We start from the raw sequence: 19,908 nt of genomic DNA, 5'->3' as shown, positions 1-19,908 counted from the left end.
ATAGAATTCAGTTCCCCCTGAGTGTTTAGCTTCTAACAAGCTCTTGGGAACTGATAGAGGCTAGTGAGTGCCCTGGCTTTCATTTCCTACCTAATACATCAGGCAGGGACTGGCTCACTGAGTTAAATTGTAGACAGTGCTTGTTGAGAGTAGGCACCAGAAGGCATTCTGTTAAAACAGGGAGAGTGGGGCTCAGTCTCAAAGCCATAGTTAACAAGATTGCTGTCGACTTTGAGAGGATGATGATCGTTATAAAAACCATCCAGGGCTGGTTTGTCACAGCATCTTAGATGGTCTGCAGACAGTTAATATGGTTTTCCCCAGAGCATCCTTGTGCATACAAATAATTTGTACTCATCCCCTTGCTGTGAACCCTGTAAGCATGCATGGCTGCCCAGATTTTGTCCCCAAGGAGAACCCCAACAGAAGCTGCCATGGAAATTCCCAGTACGGGGTTAGCCTCTAATCCTTCCAGCCTCTTGCTGCAGCTCCTGTAGGAGAATTTCCTCTATGCTCTGCCTAGACCCTTCCCTCAACAGTCACCAGCAGATGGATTCTGGGTACGGTCCTCCTACAGGAAAGGAGAGAGGTGCTGCTACACAGAAGATGGAACACACAGTACCAGACAGTACAGGGGAGAGTCAGTACCAGTACCAGGGTACCAGACAGTACAGGGGAGGGCCCACAGCTTCGTAAGTTTGGCTTTCTCACAGTTCTCCCCAACACCGCAGTAGTTAGTGTTAGTTAACATTCTCACCAAACACAACTGCTTGTTTAATATTCTTGAATGATCATTTCAAAATTGTTTGTACTGAGCGTGATCATTTGTTTCGTTCTTAAGTGTGCTGGGATCTTACCCTTAATGTCTTTTAGTAAACTTTTACTTTGGAGCAATATAACAAATGTCTTCATTTTAAATTAGGAAAGTAGGTGAGGGTACTCTTAATAACTCCCTGAAGGGAAAGAATATATATGAAATCCATCTGACTTCACACTATTAAAATAGTGAAAGCTGCCTTTGACTTTGACCATATAATATCAAGAAAATTTCCACTTGCACACAACATGCTGGCTTAGCATGCGCCCACCCAGACGACCTTGGCCTGAACCTCTGGCTTTGTTTAGTATTTGTTCTCTTCAGAGCATTTTTCCTCCTTGCCCTACTCTGGTTCTTTCTGTTTTGTAAATTTGGACAGTGTGTACAATTTGTGGCTCCCCCGTGGCCTGCAGGCACACACAGCAACCAAAGAAGCCTTGGGAAATGTTCTGGTAGGTAGGAAATGCCAACTAGTAAAATCTTCTATCCGTTTATTTATTGATTGAAAAAAAAAAGGATAATGGTGGTCTCTGCTTGAGTGGACAATCAAATCACCCTAATTAACTTCAGAATTCTGTCACGCATGCTATTTCATGGGCTCATTATTTTTATAGGAGCAAAGAAACCCTCATGTTTTAATTTTTTTCAAAAGTATGATATAAGTAAAGTCTAAGGAGAAATTGTTTATTTAAAACGATAGGAGTATAAAAAAACAGCATGTTTATTTTTGATGGAAAATTTTGAATCCACCGACGTTTGATTCTAACTAAGCTATCACTCCCAAATACTGATCACAAATATTATTACTATTTATTTTTGCAAAAATGGTTTGAAACTCTAAGTTAAATTGTAATTATTGATTCTGTGCTTCATATTGGACAAATTATAACTGAGCTCAAGGAAAACATATTTATTTAATTAGCTATTTAGTTACTGCTTGTTCGTTTTTGTTGAGATTGGGACTTGCTTTGTTTCCCAGTCTGGGATATGAAGTGAGATTATGTCTCAAAAGAAACAAAACCAAAAATTTAAGTTCTGAGATTTTTAGTCAGGTGAATGAGCCCATCAGTTGTCAATAATCTAAGGCAAAGAAGCTGCTCCCACCTATTCAGAGAGCGCTTCGGGTTTGGGTTAGCCTTTGCGCTGCTGTTTCTAAGTATGTTTGTATGATGACCCAGGTGAGAAGGGGCTGGCTCTTCTTGGTCAGAGTTTTGCTCTGGTGTAAAGAAATCAGTTCCTGAGTGGTGCTGTGCAGAGACATTTGGAGCTATTGTTAGCTGGATTGCCCTTTAAACTTCCCTGTGAGAGCAGGGAGCTACAGACAATCACCAGGATGACAGCCGCTGTCCCTCCAGGGGTGCATAAAAGGCAGATTTCCCCAGGTTTGGAAGCAAAGTTGAAAAGCAGTAGTAGATATATTTTACTTTGTTTGAAATACTTGAAAATTTTAATATTTGGCCACTTGTGACTGGGAATGAATTCACACATGAATACATTATTATGATCTTTTAAAACATATTGACTTCAGAAAATTTTGCTATTAATTGTTATCCAAACTTGGCAGGAACACTGCTCTGCATATTGAGTCTCTGTCAGGTTTTACTATAGGATTATTAATCTCATGCTTTATGGGTATCAATATCTCGTCTTTCCCCCCAGTGCCATATAAATAAAACTCACAAGTCATAAAAGAATTCTTTGTCCAATTGATTTTCACTTCAGAGAATAAAAAGTGAAATCCTGGGGTATTTGGAAAGGTCTTGGCCGTTTAGGAACTGGGTAGATGTGTGGGTGTGGTAGATAGACAGCTCAGGCAGGATGGATGTGCAGGCGGATGGGGGAGAGCTGCTAGCCTCCCAAGATGGGAAGGGATGGAGATGGGAGTCATGTGGAGCAAGGACAGCAAGTCAGTTTCCAAAGCTGAACGGGAGATTCCTAGTGATGGTGGTTATCACACACTGCTCAGAGAGTGTGTCTGCATATACAAGATATGACATCGCAGGAAACTGCTGACGTGTGTGTGTGTGTGTGTGTGTGTGTGTGTGTGTGTGTATGATCAATAAACACTTTTTCAGGACCACACTTTCTCCATAGATACAGCCAATTTCGCTAAGAATGACCCCCATGTACACGTACATAGGGCCACCCACCCACTTCCGCCTATGCAAGAGAACTGTTCTGAGTGATGAATTCAAGGTCCAGTTGGAGACAATACAGACACACACCTGGCCATAGCGCAGAAAGCTGAGAGCTTGTGTGTGGTGTATATGTGTGTATACTTTCCTGCGTATTGCATGCACATATGTGAGTGTGCATGTGGAAGCCATGAGTCAATGTTCAATGTCATTCCTCAAGTACTTTCTACCTTAGTTTTTGAGCCAAGGTTTCTTATTGAACCTGGAGCTCCCTGACTTGGGTTAGGATGGCTGACCACTGAGCCCCAGGATCCTCCAGTTTCTGCCTCTGAGCCCTGGGGTCACAGGTGTGTAACTGTCACATTCAGCCCTGCCTCTGAGCGCTATGGTCACAGGTGTGTAACTGTCACACTCAGCTCCGCCTCTGAGCACTGGGGTTACAGGTGTGTAACTGTCACCATCCGCTCCTCCTCTGAGCACTAGGGTCACAGGTGTGTAACTGTCACACCCAGCTCTGCCTCTGAGCACTGGGGTCACAGGTGTGTAACTGTTACACTTAGCTCTGCCTCTGAGCACTAGGGTCACAGGTGTGTAACTGTCACACCCAGCTCTGCCTCTGAGCACTAGGGTCACAGGTGTGTAACTGTCACACCCAGCTCTGCCTCTGAGCACTGGGGTCACAGGTGTGTAACTGTCACACTCAGTCCTGCCTCCCAGCACTAGGATCACAGGTGTGTAACTGTAACACTTAGCTCTGCCTCCCAGCACTAGGATCACAAGTGTGTACTGTCACATTCAGCTTTCCCTAAGATCTAGGAGTCAAACTGAAGCGTGAGCGACATGTATGTTAGGGGCTGAGGCACCTTTGTACCACCTTTAAATGCTTCTCACTGGACAGACTTCATTTTCAGACACGAACCAGCTTTGGGCTCCTGAGACAGCACAGGTAGCAAAATCATTTGCTCCCAGGCCAGACCACCTGAGATCCAGCCCCAGGATCCACATGGTGGGCGGAGAGAGGCAGCTCCTGCAGGCTGTCCTCTGACCTCCACATGTACACGTGAGCACTTATGTCCTTACACAGCAAATACCTAGAAACATAACAGAGTAAAAGAAATTCCTCAGCTAGGTGTGAAACTATATTGGAAATATGAATTCTCTATTAAGCACTGACAGAATATTCATGGGCCTGAATCTGGATCCAAGCAGTCCAAGTCCATTCTGTGGGCTTTTTTTTGTTCTACCAATCTTAGAAGAAACTAAAGTGTTCTCTTTACTTCTTTCTGCATGTCATGTTCTCTCTCTCTCTCTCTCTCTCCCTCCCTCCCTCCCTCCCTCCCTCCCTCTCCCTCTCTCCCTGACTTTCCATGCTACCTATAATAGCGGATTAAATTCTCTTCCCTGGTTGAAGTTAGCTGATAGCTAAGGTCTCTCCTGTGCATCCGAGATGTATTCAAATGAAACCACTTCACATAAACTGGAAAAATCTTGGAGAAAGGTTTGGAGACAAAATGATGAGAGAAGATAAAGCTTAAATAAGTGGGGAAGGAAGGGGAAAGTGCCAAATATCAAGAGAATTTTGATAACAGTCACAAAGAAAGGATCGAGCAACAAGAACAATGAATATAGAAATCTGCGGACATGGAGGGCTTTGAAAACTGCAGTTAGGTAGACAGGGTAGGAAGACAGACAGTTGCGTGGTAGGCCTGACTTTCTTACCTTCTGAATTCCCTCTACAGAAACCGCTATCTGTCCTATTCGTACTGCCCTGCCCACTATCTGTTCTCCCAATAATGTATCAACTGAAAAATAACATTCTCTTTAGGAAATCCAGCGGCATTTTAATGCAGAAGTCTCCGCTTGCATCAGTCCCGCCTTTTGCAAACCCGTTGGCGCTCTTTTTATTACATTCAGCTCCACAGGTGCAGCAGAGGAGAGTCACGTAGATCTGTCTAGATCTTTCTGTTGACTGGATACCACACATGGGCTTTTGGGAGTGATGGAATATGAGGGTACAGACTAGCAATGTCTACTTTGAGAAACTACTGCACTACAACAGAGAGACTTCTTTGAATTAATTGACATGGAAGTGTGCCTTTGCCCTGGTGTACAAATGGTGACTTTGATGGCTCTGTAGGGGAAAAAAGGCCTTTTATGTTTTCTAACCATTGGTAGCCATGGTTTCTACACACTGACAATCCTGGCTTAGCTTCCAATTCTTCAGCCTTCTCTCCTAACACTCTCAGCTACAGTCTCTGTCTCCTTCGCACTCCTGGTAGATGCCGTTGTTGTATTTGACCATTCTGAGGTGCCTACCTAAGCAGTAAGCCAGTGCCTGTCTCTGTCCACAGGGGTACGTCTCGACAGAGTGCGTGGGGGCCGACAGAAGTACAAGCGCAGAATAGATGCTGAGAACAGCCCGTACCTGAACCCTCAGCTGGTGCAGCCAGCCAAAAAGCCATGTAAGTATAACAGATGTGCCTGACTTCCCCGGCACAGGATCCTCCCAGTTGGCACTGTGTCTGCTAATGTTGGCATGCCCATCTCTACTGACTCCAAGGAGCCGCCTCCTGATTGGAGAACATGGGCTCTGTTTTCAGGGCTTGTCCAGAAAGAGCAATGTCAACCCAACGAATGAACTTTTTCATTTCTTTTAAAGATATCTATGACAATTCTCTACTTACCCTGTTTGTGCCTAGTCATTGTGTAGAAACGTGAGCATATTAATGCACAGCTTACACAGTGTGGATTTTACATGGACTGGTTGTCTTCCTCTGCAGAGGTACATAAAATGGGTCATCCTGTGATCATTAGTTCATTGGAGCTGTTAGTTTCGGATTTCACAAGAAAGTGACTTTCGTAGTTTTCCCCTAACTAAACGAGTTTGGCTGCTCAACCTCCCAATGAAAATACATTAGGGGCCTCATTAATTTGGAGCTCTATAAGGTTAACACAGTAGCTAGCAATAGATTAAAACGAGAATGGGGCCTACTAATAATGAGCATAGGTTGGTGGTTCCATCTCAGGTACCCTTATGGGCATTATGAATTGTTTTTAAAGAGCCCATGATTTTATGATACCAGGCTACAATTTGAAAGGATGGCTGGTGCATAGCTGATGTGCAAACCCCATTCTCTTTGTCATTAACTAAAAGGGGCTGGAGTGTAGAGGGTGGCAATCACTGTATCCCATTTTCTGAGCAATCGGTTAATAGCTAGCTACGGCGCCGCCCAGCCAGCAATCTCCATGTTTATGCCTGGCATTCGGAGGAGGCACGAAGAGATGTTCCCGTGGCAAGAATGCTCACAAGTAGCCGTCTTTGTCACAGAAGACAGAAGTTGCTCTTGTTTCTCCAGCAGCTCACGAGAACACCAGGCTGTTTTGGTCTACCTTCAAGGGAAAAGAAAGGGTCCACTTCCAGCTGAAGTTCACTTCCAGGAGGGGTCGGTGCTGTGCGCCATCCACACCAGCCTCTGGGACTCTGTTAAGTAAATAAAGCAGACCCTGAACTGTAAACGAAAGGCCATTTTCACTGTGTTAAAGGAAAAAACAGCCCATTTTACATAAAATTAAAGCCTAAGGGAACATATGGCAGAGTTTCTTTTTGCCTTTCCAGAAAACGTTATGTTGATTACACCTTCAGTTGTCCAATCTGGCTTCCATCGGCTCCTCAGCCCGCAAAGAGGCAGTTTGGCATTCTGCAGATATGTCCTAGAAGTGCATTAAGCAGGATTTTTTTTGCACATTGTAATTTAAAACTTTCTGATAATACAATAAAATGCAATAAACACTAATCCTTAATTTCATTAGCAAATTAGTGTTTCTTGATTCAATAATATCTGGATTGCCTACTTCTCATTTTCTTTAAGCACACATTGACCTAAACCATTGATAATTTCCTCTATGAAAAGAAGAAAAAAGGGGCACCAGGCCCTTTGTCAATCAACACAGTACAGGGACATCTATCGTTTTCTGTGTAAACCTGAAGAATTGGGAAGTGGCTTGTGAAGTGCCTCTAAGAAGATTACAGCAATTGCAGGGTGCTCCACTCGGCTGTGATAAAGGAGGCTCCTAATGAATCGTTGCTCATTATCTAAAGGCCGTTGTGCTAATTTTCCTTAGTCCATCCAATTAGTGTGTTTTTGTAACAAACATTTATAAAACTTAATTTTCAGATCCTGTCAGATAGGCATCAGGGGATGCCATGGGCTTTTCAGAAGGGTGGCTGGAGATTTCTGCACCCCTGACTGGCTGTTTGTGTACTACAAAGGCCCAAGAATGAAAATTGGGTTCTATTGATTCTAATTAGGGAAACATTAAATAAGACTTACCCTGAAACAACGCTGTTGGCTATTCTATTTGCTGAAGGATGGGAAAGCCCAGGCTTCCACTGAATCGCTCTGACCTGCAAGTCCAGAAGCCGTGACTTATATAGAACAGGTTGTATGTTTTCCCCTTGTGAAAAAATAGAATCACTGTTTCTTCTGGTTACATGTTTGTGCCCTTGACTGATGCATAATCTTCTAGTTCTGAGATTATAGCTCCGTCAAAGGAAAAAAATATGAAAACCTCTCCCAGCATAAACAGAAATACAGGGTGTTCTGTCCATGATGTATAAAATAAACATTGCTCCTTTCAAATCCTAGAAGCTAGAAAAAGAGCCTATCACATGCATTATGTCTTATTATTGTACTAGAAAGGTTGGTATTTGGCAGTATTTCTATCCAAATATTAATATGCATGTTAAGGATTGATGACTATTCGGAATAAATATAATTCATATATACATATTGGTGTGTTTTAAAATATAATTTTAAGGTGACACAAGACCTGAACAAAATCAAACTGGTTAACATTCTAATACATATATATACTAGAATATGTACACACTAGAATATGTACACACATATATGTTAGAATATGTACTAGAATACACACACACACACACACACATATATAATTTCTAAAAAGTGCTAAGTACATCTTTAATAAGTCTCTTTGTTACTTCATCAAACCCAAAAAATGTCATGTATCATTTGGGATTGCAGGAGTTAAAAACAGAGTGGAAGGCAAATGTGTAGCAAACACACTTGAAACTTTGGCTCTGTCCACAAATCTCCTCCTTAGACTCCCGATTTTCTAGGAAGATATTACCTAGGACTCTTAAATATGTGAATTGGTTTTTACCCATCTGTATCTCCTCACATAGAAGAGAGAATCACATCTAAAGCTACATAGAGAAATTGAAAATCAGGCCAACGAGAAAAAATCATTGTGTTAGGCAGGCTCAACGGCCCTTCCATAAACCCTCTCATGCCCCGGAGCAGTAAAACACATCGGATGAGACGCTTTCCATCTGTCTCTAGTGTTGACTTTATGAAGATTTCAAAAGCATAGATCACAAATTTCAGACAGATAAATCTGAAGCAGAGAATGAACTCAGGACAACAGATGAGAGTAGAAGATTAAAGACTAAGGTGCTTGGAGGAGAAAATGCTGTATCGTATAAGCAAGGGTCATTTTTATGGGCACAGATATTAGCTATATTTGGAGGGTTGGCTTGGTACATGGAGAAGAGGGGAAAGGAGGGCAACTCTTATTTAATGCATCCCAAGGAGATGGAGTTATATAGTCCGTGATTCATCCTGCCAGAAGGGCTCTGACCTTTGACCTTTTTCAAAGGGAATTCAAACAATTAATGACTTTTGTGCCTATTAAGACTATGGACACTCGTGAGTCTCTGCTTTCTGCGTGGGTCCATACTTCACCACTTTCCAGTGAGCTTTTATTCTAAAACTGCTGTGTGCTTTTTAATCTGCTTCCCCAGCTCCCATTGAAGAATTGGGGAGCAAACCCAAGAAACACCTATCCGCCCTTACTTGTTCGCTATAAAAATAATGTTCCTGGCAGGACCAAGTCTGCTTTCCAGAAAGCCAGGCAAAGGAAGCGGTGCTTTCTGTCAAACACAGTGCCTTCCTTCTTGCTGTGATTTTTTTCCTACACACTGCTTAAGGCACACAGAGCGAGCCATGATGGCACATGTGGGCTTTATGGTAGGCTGCTACCATTATTTTCCAAAACACACAATACCCTGGGGTTCGTCAGAGTGGGTGACTATGTTAGTGGTCATACAGCGCTCTGGTTTGATCCCACAGATAACAAGATCGTCTCACATTTGTTGGTGGCTGAACCAGAGAAGATCTATGCCATGCCTGACCCTACTGTTCCGGACAGCGACATCAAAGCCCTCACGACACTCTGTGACTTGGCTGACCGAGAGTTGGTGGTTATCATTGGATGGGCAAAGCATATTCCAGGTGAGTTCTCTGAAAACCCAGAAGAAACACCACGGCTGCAGTTGCCTCCAGGTTTGTATGTCTCATATGGGAGGAATTTACATTTCTCCTGTGGGATTATTTCTTAACCACCCCTTCCATTGTTTGCACTCAGTTAAGTACCAATTGTCTTAATTCAGAGCATTATATAGTGATAACCGTTCCATCTGTGCACTATTCATTTCATATTTGAGGGCACTGTTTGCCACCATTAGAGCATGCAATCTATAAAACCATTTTTTAGTTAAAATAAAAATCTTCTTCCTGATTAAAATAATTCTGTATTTTTTACATGAGAATATTATTTTCAGCAGTAGGGCTAATGTCCCCCTTTTCCTTCTAAGAATCATTCATCTTGTTCTTTATCATAAATGTTTACATTGACCTTCTCTTTGTGATCACAAATTTTACAGTCATTTGCAATTAGGTATTTCCTATAAATTTAAATACAAAATGAAATGCTAGACTAAGATGGCAGATTCCCTCATACACTGATTTCAATTAGTGTTTCATCGTCTTTCTTAAAAAAGCATCCTGTAATAGCAAAAAGTGTACCTGGCCACATATTTTGAAATGTTAGTATCATGTCTGAGTTCCTTTTCATCTCTTTGGATTTTCGTTTTCAAATAGCTCATAAAGAAGTTTTCGAGTGACAAGAGATGTTTTTCTGGCACACATGGCTAACTTATTTCTGTCTCCTTAAACTAGTTTGTCTTTATGCTTTGAATGCTACAGTAATTTCTTTAATCAAATTGATGGAAGTCCCTTTCCCAGCCCACACTGAAACCAATTTATTGGTCATGATACGCCAGCCATGTCGCTAACAGTCGTAACGAACTGTCAGGCAGTATAGCGGTGAAGCTAATTTGAAGTCATTAGGTGTGCAGCGTTCAGGCAACAATTTGTTACAGTGGTTAGGGGCACAGCTGACATTTCTGAATAGCTTTGTTCAGGGCAGTTCTAGATGAGACCAAGCAAATTGTAAACTAATTTAAACATCACTCTGTATTATACCGGCTACTTTGTCTTACACTGCTTCCTAATAAAGCTCTCCAAATTAAGTCAGAACTCGCTAAATAGGTAACTTGAATGTATCCTTTGGAAAATACCCACAGAAGAATAACAGTATCTAAAAGAATACAGTTTGGTCCTGTGGATACATAATGCTACACTTAGAGTACAATCACACCTCTATGGATGGTCTAAAAAGGTGTGTGGAGCAAGAATTCAGACTGTATCCCGTGACTAGGTGTGGCTCTCCAGCATTTGCAAGACTGAGGCTGGAGGATTGGCCTTCCCTGTAGAATGACAGCCTATGGCGGGGAAGAAGAACCGGGCAGCAGATTTGTCTGGTTTGTAAATGAAGACTTCTTTGGAAAGGAAGTGCTGTTGGTGGGCAGGCCACAGCAGGGAAACAAAACTAATAGGTTTTGAAACATGTCTACAGACACATTTTTAGATAATCAACATAGATCATTAATGTGGTATACCATTATTCCATATGTGTATACCTTTTGCACATTTCTGCTATTTTAATGCTTTTAATATAAGTAAAATTACATCACTTTCCCTCTCTCCTTACCCCATCCCTTCCCAATTTCCCTCCTTTGGTCTCTTCCTATGCCCCCAACTTGCACGTCAATAGCCTCTTACAGCCTCTTTTTCTTTGATTATTTTTACTACACACATACACACTCACGTACATATACATGTATTGTAAATATAATTATTCTAACTGATGTTTTCTCATCATGGCATTACTGATACTTGGTACTAGAAAATTCTGTTGTAGCTATCTTTTCTTTGCTGTTTATTATATGGTGTTTGATGGCATCCTTGGCTTCTACCCACTAGATGCCAGTAGTACCCCTAACAAAGAAAAGTGTTCTCAGACACTACCATGTGATGCCAGGGCACAATCCACACCGAGCCACCTACCCCAGCCCTCCCCATTGAGACCTACAGTCCAACTTGAGATATTTATTCTCCTCCACTCAAGGACAGAGAGATTTGAGGCAAAGAGAAATTCCAGAATCCTCAAAACACATTCAAGACAGGTTGAAGTAGGACATGTACCACAGTCCATTGAGTAGCCTGGGCTACATGGTGTATTTCAGAGCAGTCTGTGTTAGAGTAAGACTGTCTCTCAAGACAATAACATATTTATGAAAGTCAGTTCAGATCCCACTGAGAAGCCAGGCATGGTGGCATGTCTGTCATCCCAGGTTTGGAATGTGGAGACAGGGGGATCTTAGGAAATTACTCGGTAGTCAGCCTAACTAAACCAGTGAGCCTTGGATTCAGTGAGAGACCTAATTTTTTTTAAAAAAAAAAAAAAGTGGTGAGCCATAGAGGAAATTACTTGGCATTGCCATCTGCCCCCATGCCCCCTGCCATTAACAAACAAACACACGAACAAACAAAGACATAAGTGTGACCCCTGCCATGGTGATGCCCGATCACCTATTATCTCTGTGAGCTCTGCTCTGGTCTCCCCGAGTTAAGAGATTTATTAAGGCAATATTTTGATACCATCCAGAATTGTCACAATAAAGGCCAGCTATTAAAAAAGAATAGCCACTGCTCCCAAGCCCTGTGGTTAGGAAAGGTCAGAGGTGAACGTGCAGTCTTGATTGTGCATCCAAGTGGAGATGAGGGCTCCCAGAGAAGCATGCCGGAGTCACGGACTCGGTGACTTCTGTGAAGACGGTAACTTTAAATAACTCTGCGGAGTGCCATTTCCAGGGCTAGAAACAATGAGCATGTGATTATGTGCTCAGTCATAAGCCGGGGCTTAGAATCGGTGGGGCCAACATCAGAGTCTCTCCGTGGCAAATGGAGGAGCGGTCACTGTGTTCTGATGCCTCATGGCTCGCATTTTCCATGTATTTTAAATGATTACAAAGGAAACCTTAGCTTTTGAGAAGGGGGTTTGGAAAATAGGAATTCACTGAAATCTTTCTTAAGTATTTTTTTTAACAATATGCATGCAGGGAATGGTGCAGGAGGCCCTGTGCCATCAAAGCTTGCCTGGGTTCAAGGGCATCTGAGAAGCACACATAGCGACGGGGAGCATTGGGTGGGGAGGCAGAGGCAAAGAGGGCATAAAGAGTAAAGTCACATATCTGCTTTGATAAAAGTGAAAATGCGTTCTCCATAGGGAACCAGTCTTATACTTAGTGGCTAGGGGTCAGATTATAGCTAGAAGTGAACTGAAACTCCCCTTTGGCCTTAACTTTAGAATTTTCCATTTAACATGTTAAAAAGTAAAGTGAACTTATACACATGCGTGCCCACATTGCACATGCACTCATACACACACATTCACATGCAGAGACACACACTGTCTTTCTCTCACACACACATGCACACACATTCACACACAGACACACACACACACGCACATGAATCACAGACAGACACTTTCACACACGGACACACTCACACACACACATAATTCACACACAGACACACTTTCACTCACAGAGACACACTCTCTCACACACACATGCACACACATACACACACATGCCTCCGTGATCCTCACTCTGTCCGTAGTTCGTGCAGTCACACACCCAGGGGCATGCTCAAAGCTTTGCACCTCAGATCAGGCTAGCTTCCTGTCTGCACTGCTGCAAACACACGTTAGCACGCTTTCTTCGGCCTCGTGAAAAGTGAATTCTACCAAAGAAAATAGTGGAGAAAACCATCCCGAGAGTGAGGGGTTTTCTCAGTAAATAGGATTAGTTGACTTGCATTAATGAATCACATGAATGGGATGTGCGCTGTTATGAAACATGACCATACTTATCTATAAGGGAAAAAAAAAAAACAGTACTCCAAGGGCCTGAGAAAATGCTTGACTTTCGCTGGAGGAGTGTAAGGGCACAAGAACAGATGATGGTACCCTAATAGCCCTTTTTAAGAATGACAGGCCCTGCCATTAGCATCCCTTTATACCCTTGGAAATTGCTCATGCCTCGCTTTTCTGCTTCCTATCTGCCTGGTTCTTTTTTATTTCTCTTTCAATTTCGTCCGCGCTCGGATAAGCGCATGCTAACACAATATGATTGAGCTGTAAAATGGAACGCTGTCGCCTCTAATCTCTTTTATGTAGATATGGAGGCCCTGCACACTCCACTTCGTTCCCTCTCCATTGTCGGCCTTTTTTTAGAACAGGCTGCCAAGTAACGGAGGCTCCATCAGACAGCGGAGCTTGGTTTCACAGGGTGTGATAAGACGATTATCAGGCAAACAGGCAGATCTGGGATTGTTCTTTGTGGCCGATTAGGATATTATTATGTCCTGGAATTTCGTTAGCAAAATACAGCATGGACTTGGCAGGTGGTACTTAAAAAGCCGTAGCCCATATTTGCTGGCCGGGGTAAGTGCCTCTTGTATTTACGGATCCCGCTGGCCTCCTATGTCACAAGAAGAGGGGAGTGTTTGAACAATGAAGTGTGCGTGGATGTGGTGTGGTGTAGTTTAGAGCATGCAGCAGGTTTCGGGTCACTATCTTCTTTTGAAGAACGAAATCAACTTAACTGATCTGATTTTGAAGCAGAGGGACTCGAAGCTGAAGTACGCTCGTGTTAGGGGAGGGCTATCTCCAACAGACCTGTGCACCCTGCTCAGCTCGAGCCTCGCTTGTTTTGAATGTGACAAGCAGCTTATCTTTTCACAAAGGAGGCTTTGCTCAACTTTGTAAACATCTTAGCTACATTCTTTTTTTAAAAAAGACTTATTTTTATTGATGTGCCTGAGCGCGAGCCTGTGCAAATTAGTATGCACAATGTTCGTGCAGGCTTCACCAGAGGCCGGAAGTGGAAGTTGTGCCCCTGGACCTAGAGTAACAGGTGCTGGTGAACTACCAAGTACGGGTGACCAGAGCTAAACCTGGGTCCTCGACAAGGACAACAGTTCCACTTACCGCGGATCGTGTTTCCAGATCATTCTGTCACATTCATAACATCCTGTCTGATGTAATGGCGACATCAGACAAAAATGGGAAGAACCTGGTGACCTTGCTTCAGCCAAGGCAGGGGTCTTCTATGAGAAAACCACACTTGGAATGTGAGTTTATGATAAAACAATTCTAAGAGTGTTCCTTCATGTAAAAATTAGAAAACTACACTAGTGATCCCATTTCTGATCATTGTTTTAACAAAAAATTCAATTGAGGCTATATCAAAAGTTGTTTACTATTGACATGACTTTCTATAGTTTACCTAGTTTCACTTTAGACATTGATATAATGACAGGAATCTCTAAACAAGACCCATTATTGTCTAAGTAATGTCGTCTCTCCTGGGCAAACTTTAATACCTTAAGGTTTTGGAACTATAAAAGAAAAACAGGACCCAGTAGGTGGATAAAGAAAGAAAGTTCCTGAAGTATCCCCCCAGTGGATCCTCTGTTTTCTGCAGCTACCCTTGCTGAAAAGGAAATGCAGGCCAGTAATGGGGCAGTGAGGTATCCCTAGCAGAGATCAACTGCAAGAGAAGCCACAGGTGTTCTTGGGACCCGCAGAGGCCTGCCCTCTCCACTCGCTCAGTGTCTTGAGTATGAACAATTAGCTATCTCCCTTGAGGTATAATGCACCTCCTGGAGAGCGAAGGATTGTTCCTAAGGCCCAGGAAGCTTAGAAAGTAGCAAGGCTCACAAGGTCCTTCCCTGAGATTGTGAAAACAGCGAACAGCTGCTGGCAGAGACAAGCCTCTTACACGGAGTTGCCTGCGAATTGTGCAGATGATTCTAGTAAAGTTCCTTCATTAGTCAAAACAATTGGCTTTTAGTTACTAATGCTCCTATAAGTAATCTGTCACTCATGTTCTTAACACACACACACACACACACACACACACACACACACACACACACGGGGGTGTGATTTGTCATCTCTTCATGTTTCTCTGTGAAAAGTCACATGATGTAATTGCCATCCCTAATAATAACTGGCAGAATCTACGATGAACTTGGGGAAAGAATATTGAATCATCCCTGAAATGGGTCAGAAGACTCAGAAATGAGGTTGAGAACATTCATGGGTCCAATCCACATATGCCTCCCTTTCTCCCTGTAGTTCAGGATGCTTGGTGTCCCCTTGCTGTGGGTGATAAGACATGGAACAGAGGCTGAGTCATGTGAGGGCAGTGAGGGCAGAGTGTCCCTGGAGAAGAGGGACCTGGGAGAGTTGTTTAATTCCACATTGTACGGGGAGGCAGACCTCTCTGCTGAGTGGTGGCCACCATATCTCTATTGGAGCACTCCTAAAGCTAGAGAATAGATTGCTATCCCAGAAAGTAGCATGCACAAGGTGGGATCACTCACAGGCAGGCCGTGATAGGGTTTCATGGCCTTTGCTGGAAGTGGCAGATAAGACACCAAAGCTCAGCTGCTGCCCAGAAAGGAGTTACTTTCCTGAAAAAAAAAAGTTTCACCAGGGGAAGGCATTAGGATGCTACCCTCTTTAGTAACCTCTGATTTGCTAGGAAAGTTAGGGGGACAAGGGTTGTGTGCTGTGGAGGGGCTTGCTCGCCATTTCTTGTACTGGTGATATATAAAGGAAAGAGCATAGGCGTTAACTTGGTGCTAGAGAGCCCTTCTTGACTTCCACAAGCAACGAGGAGGGAGAGAGTGAAGTACAGGGAACTGGAGATAGCTCTCAGGCCTGGCAGTTTATAAAGAAGCAGGGACATCTGCATTCTGCATGCAGCGGGGAACCATGGGAAAGGCCCAGGACTGGAAACTGTGCTAGTAAGGGGTGTTCTACACCTGAGCTGAATGACTTGGGAAAGATGTCCGCACAAAGAGCCTTCCACATCCTGGACTGTGGGACTGGGAGACGTCACATAAAAGAGTCTGCACTAGCTGGAAGGCGTGACGTACTGTGCAGCTGTTTCCTGTGCATGGAAACGTCGCCCACGTACGTCCAGCACTCAGAAACGTCATTCATGCTCTCAATCTTCGTCCATACCTTGCACTTGTTTTTAATACAATTCACAGATTACCTTGTCAAAGTCCTTTAAAAATCATTACTTCCCATGGGTCAGCATGATGGCTCAGTGTATCAAGCCTGGCACCCAGGGTATGAGCTTTGAAGGACTACACAGTGAAAGAAAAGAATGGACTTCTGCTAATGTCATCTATTCTCTGTCCCATACACACACCAATTCAATTAATGTGAAAAAATTGATAGTTACATCCCATCTTCCATCGTAAGAGTTGGGGGAACCCAAGAGACTCAGATGCCTTGCTAAATTGGAGGACTTCTAGGATCTTTGCTTGATATTATACAAGCAGGAGACAATTACCTACATAGAAGAAACTCTCTAAAAGAGCTGCCTACAGATTGCTCGGGGTCCTTGCTGGATGAAGCTTTTGTGGGTTTTCAGCCATGCTGGGGTGAGACTTTTAGGTGATGTACCTGCCTTTGAGTCACTGGCACTACAGTGTGTAACCCCTCACCCATGACCCTAGAGATAACCCCATCATCAAATCACTGTACTGCTGTGACAGAAATCCCTCACAAAAGCCGTTGAAGAAAGGAAGGTTTATTTTGGGTCACAGATTGAGGGCACAATTCACAGCAGTCAGGAAGTCATGGGGGTGGGATCATGAGTTAGTTCACCTTGCCTCTGTAGTTACAAGGCAGGGGGATGATGCTCACCCTCAACTCACCTTATTTTTATTCTTGGGTCCTGGGCTAAGGAACAATGCCACTACACATCAGTGGGTCTTCCTACAACATTTAACCCAGGCAAGAGACTTGAAACTCTTGCAGATGCAACTATAGGCGTGTCCCCTAGGTGGTGCTAGACTGTGTCAGGTTGACAGCCACTGTTACCCTCTGCAGACAACATCCTGATTTGGTGGGAATAATTTATTTGGTCTCTTGGAGGTGGCCTATCTGAAGCAAATAGATCTCCCCATCTCTCCGGGAAAAGTCAGGCGACAGGCTTGTAACATGAGGGCAAGGCTTGCTTGTCAGGGTTTCTATCCTGCCCAGTTTCCACGACCATTTAGCCCCAAAGAAAAATCACACAGATCTCCATAAGTTATAAAACTGATTGGTCCATTAGCTCAGGCTTTTTATTTACTCTTATAACTTATATAGCCCATTACTCTTATCTATGTTAGCCACATGACTCAATACCGTTTTCAGCAGGGCAGGTCACATCCTGCTTTTTTGGTTATCTTAGCAGGACTGCTAGGAATTGACTTTCTTCTTCCCAGAATTCTCCTTTTCTCATTGCTCACCTCTACTTTCTGTCTGGTTTTCCCACGTTATACTTCCTGCCTGGCCAATCAGTTTATTTAAAATATGATTGACAGAATACAGATAATTCTCCTGCACCACTTCCCCCTCTTTTTATTTTTAAACGAAGGAAAATATCCATAGTCCATTTTTGGGAATGTGGGCATAGTATTCCAGGCTATTTCCGGCTCATTGGGGGTGCTGATAACCTTATGGGGACCTAAAGAAAATTTAGAGTTATGATCAAGTCCTGACTGGAGTATCCTGTGAGTCTTGATCATCTCAGGCAGCAGTCTTGAATCTGTTCTGGATATAGAACTCAGACATCCAGGCCATCTGTTCCTACTGGAGGTTTTTCAAATGGTCTTCCTTGGTCAAACCTAAGTTTTCTTAACTCAGAATGAATTCACAGTCTCTCGTTTCCTGTAGAAACAAAAACAAAATCTCTTCTCCAAAGTAACATATCTTTTGACTTCAATTTTGAAGTCAAGATATTTTCAAAATACCTATCTTGGATTAATTTAGCAGCATTTATAAGCAAATATCTTTTAGCAGCTGTTGCTCCTTCCTCAGCATTCAAACAATTCAAAGAGAACATAACATACAATATCAAAGATTGTCTGTGTAGTTTCCATCTTTATGCAGCTCTCTTTTAATCTCTATTTCTTTTATCTTTACTTTTAATTTTTGGCTTTTTGAGACAGGTTCTCAAAAAGTGCTGGAACTCCCTGTGTAAACCAGGCTGTCCTTGAACTCACAGAGATCTGCCCACCTCTTCCTCTGCCTCCCCAGTGCTGGGATTAAAGGTGTGTGCTACAACACCTTAAACTCACAGAGATCTGTCTCTGCCTCCTAAGTATTGGGATTAAAGGTGTGTGCTACCACACCTTGAAGTCACAGAGGTCAATCTACCACTGCCTCCCAAGTGTTGGGATTAAAGGTGTGTACCAGCACACCAAACTACTGTCTTTCTTTTTTACTTTAAGAACTTTAACCTTGAGCCTACAAGTATTTTTAACATACTATAAACCATTTAGAGGTTTTATACACACCATTAATCCCAACATAGGCTCACTGTTCCTTTCTGCCATCGTCCTGAATTTCCTCCACTCAAGTGAGCTCCATTCAGCTTTGCCCTTGCTCATCACTAGAGATCTGCACGTATTTTGTCATTCATATATGTCCATACTATTGTGTACTCATAATCCAAAGGGAACTGTAATATTACAGCACATTATTAAACCGTGACTTCACAGTAAATCCCCAGATGCATTTTAAGTAGTCAAGTGCCAGCTCTGTATATAGCACTATGTTCAGTACTATAGGAAATTTGAAAGATATAATAACAAAACACCTACCCCCATTATACATTTATGCCCAGATAAATACATATATTTATATGGATGTTATATATACAAATATATGTGATATATATATACACACACACATATATATATATGTATGATTCTCTTCTCAATTTACACCTTTATTAGTTTCAGATCTGAAATTATTCACTGCTAATATTTTTGATGGGTTTTAAGCAACTAATCTGTGTATACATCCTGCTTATTTTTAAGTGACAACTTTACTGTCCAGTTCAGAATGATTTTCAGTTTGTGTTGCTCCAACTGGAGTTACAGAAAGGCGTGCCATCACTATACCTGGACTATGTAATCCTTAGTCACCTCTTTCTTCACTCCACCTCACAGAGGAGTGCGTTGGAGAGCTGGGAACTTGAGCTTATACAGGGCCTATCCAGTACCCTGTTATATCAAGAAAAACGTTATTTTGCCAGTGGTTTGTATGTGTCTTCCCTCTTCTCCATCTGTGTCACCCCATTTATTTGTCATTTATCCCAGGGCACAAGTTTGTATTTGATAACAAATGGAAGCATGTTCACCCGGAGTCTAAACTTTGTACATTTACAAACCTGAAGGTTAAGGGAAGGTCAACGATTAGAGAAGGAAATGCATGGCAGTTTTAAATCAATAAAAAAATCAAGATGCTTGATTGATGGTATTCCCTAGACATCACAAATATTAATGAAGCAGGGCAGTCACCATTTGGCTACTCATGTGAATGTCTGAGAAACTCCTTAAATGCTCAGTAAGAGAGAAGAGACACCCTCTCCTTTCCAACTATGTGGAGGGTCGCAAGCGTTTGATTGCCAATGTCGAAGGAAGAGAAGCGAGTTGCTGCAACTCTATACCATGGGAAAATGGTGACGCAGATGGGCGTGGGCCATTCCTGTCACCCCGGAACTCTAGATGCTGAAATGGGAACATGGTTCTGGTCAAGGCCAGCCGAAGACACAGGGTGAGACCCAGCCTAAATCAACCCATCTACCCACCCATCAACCATCAA

At 42.8% G+C, this 19,908-nt stretch overlaps 1 protein-coding gene across 17 annotated transcripts in view; it reads left to right on the top strand.

Annotated features, from left to right (window-relative positions):
- Positions 1-19,908, top strand: part of Esrrg (estrogen related receptor gamma) — a 613,673-nt gene that overhangs the window by 541,835 nt on the left and 51,930 nt on the right. For all 17 annotated transcript variants that reach the window (XM_085687546.2, XM_085687547.2, XM_085687553.2 and 14 more), the window contains 2 exons: positions 5,304-5,414; positions 9,108-9,269. In XM_085687546.2, coding sequence (XP_085543672.1) covers positions 5,304-5,414; positions 9,108-9,269 — 273 coding nt within the window. The remainder of the gene's footprint in view (positions 1-5,303; positions 5,415-9,107; positions 9,270-19,908) is intronic.

Source organism: Myodes glareolus, chromosome 5 (assembly GCF_982192425.1).
Source record: "Myodes glareolus chromosome 5, mMyoGla1.1, whole genome shotgun sequence".
Lineage (NCBI taxonomy): Eukaryota > Metazoa > Chordata > Mammalia > Rodentia > Cricetidae > Myodes > Myodes glareolus.
Note: the sequence above shows the minus strand (reverse complement) of the source record. Positions and strands in the feature narration are given on the sequence as shown.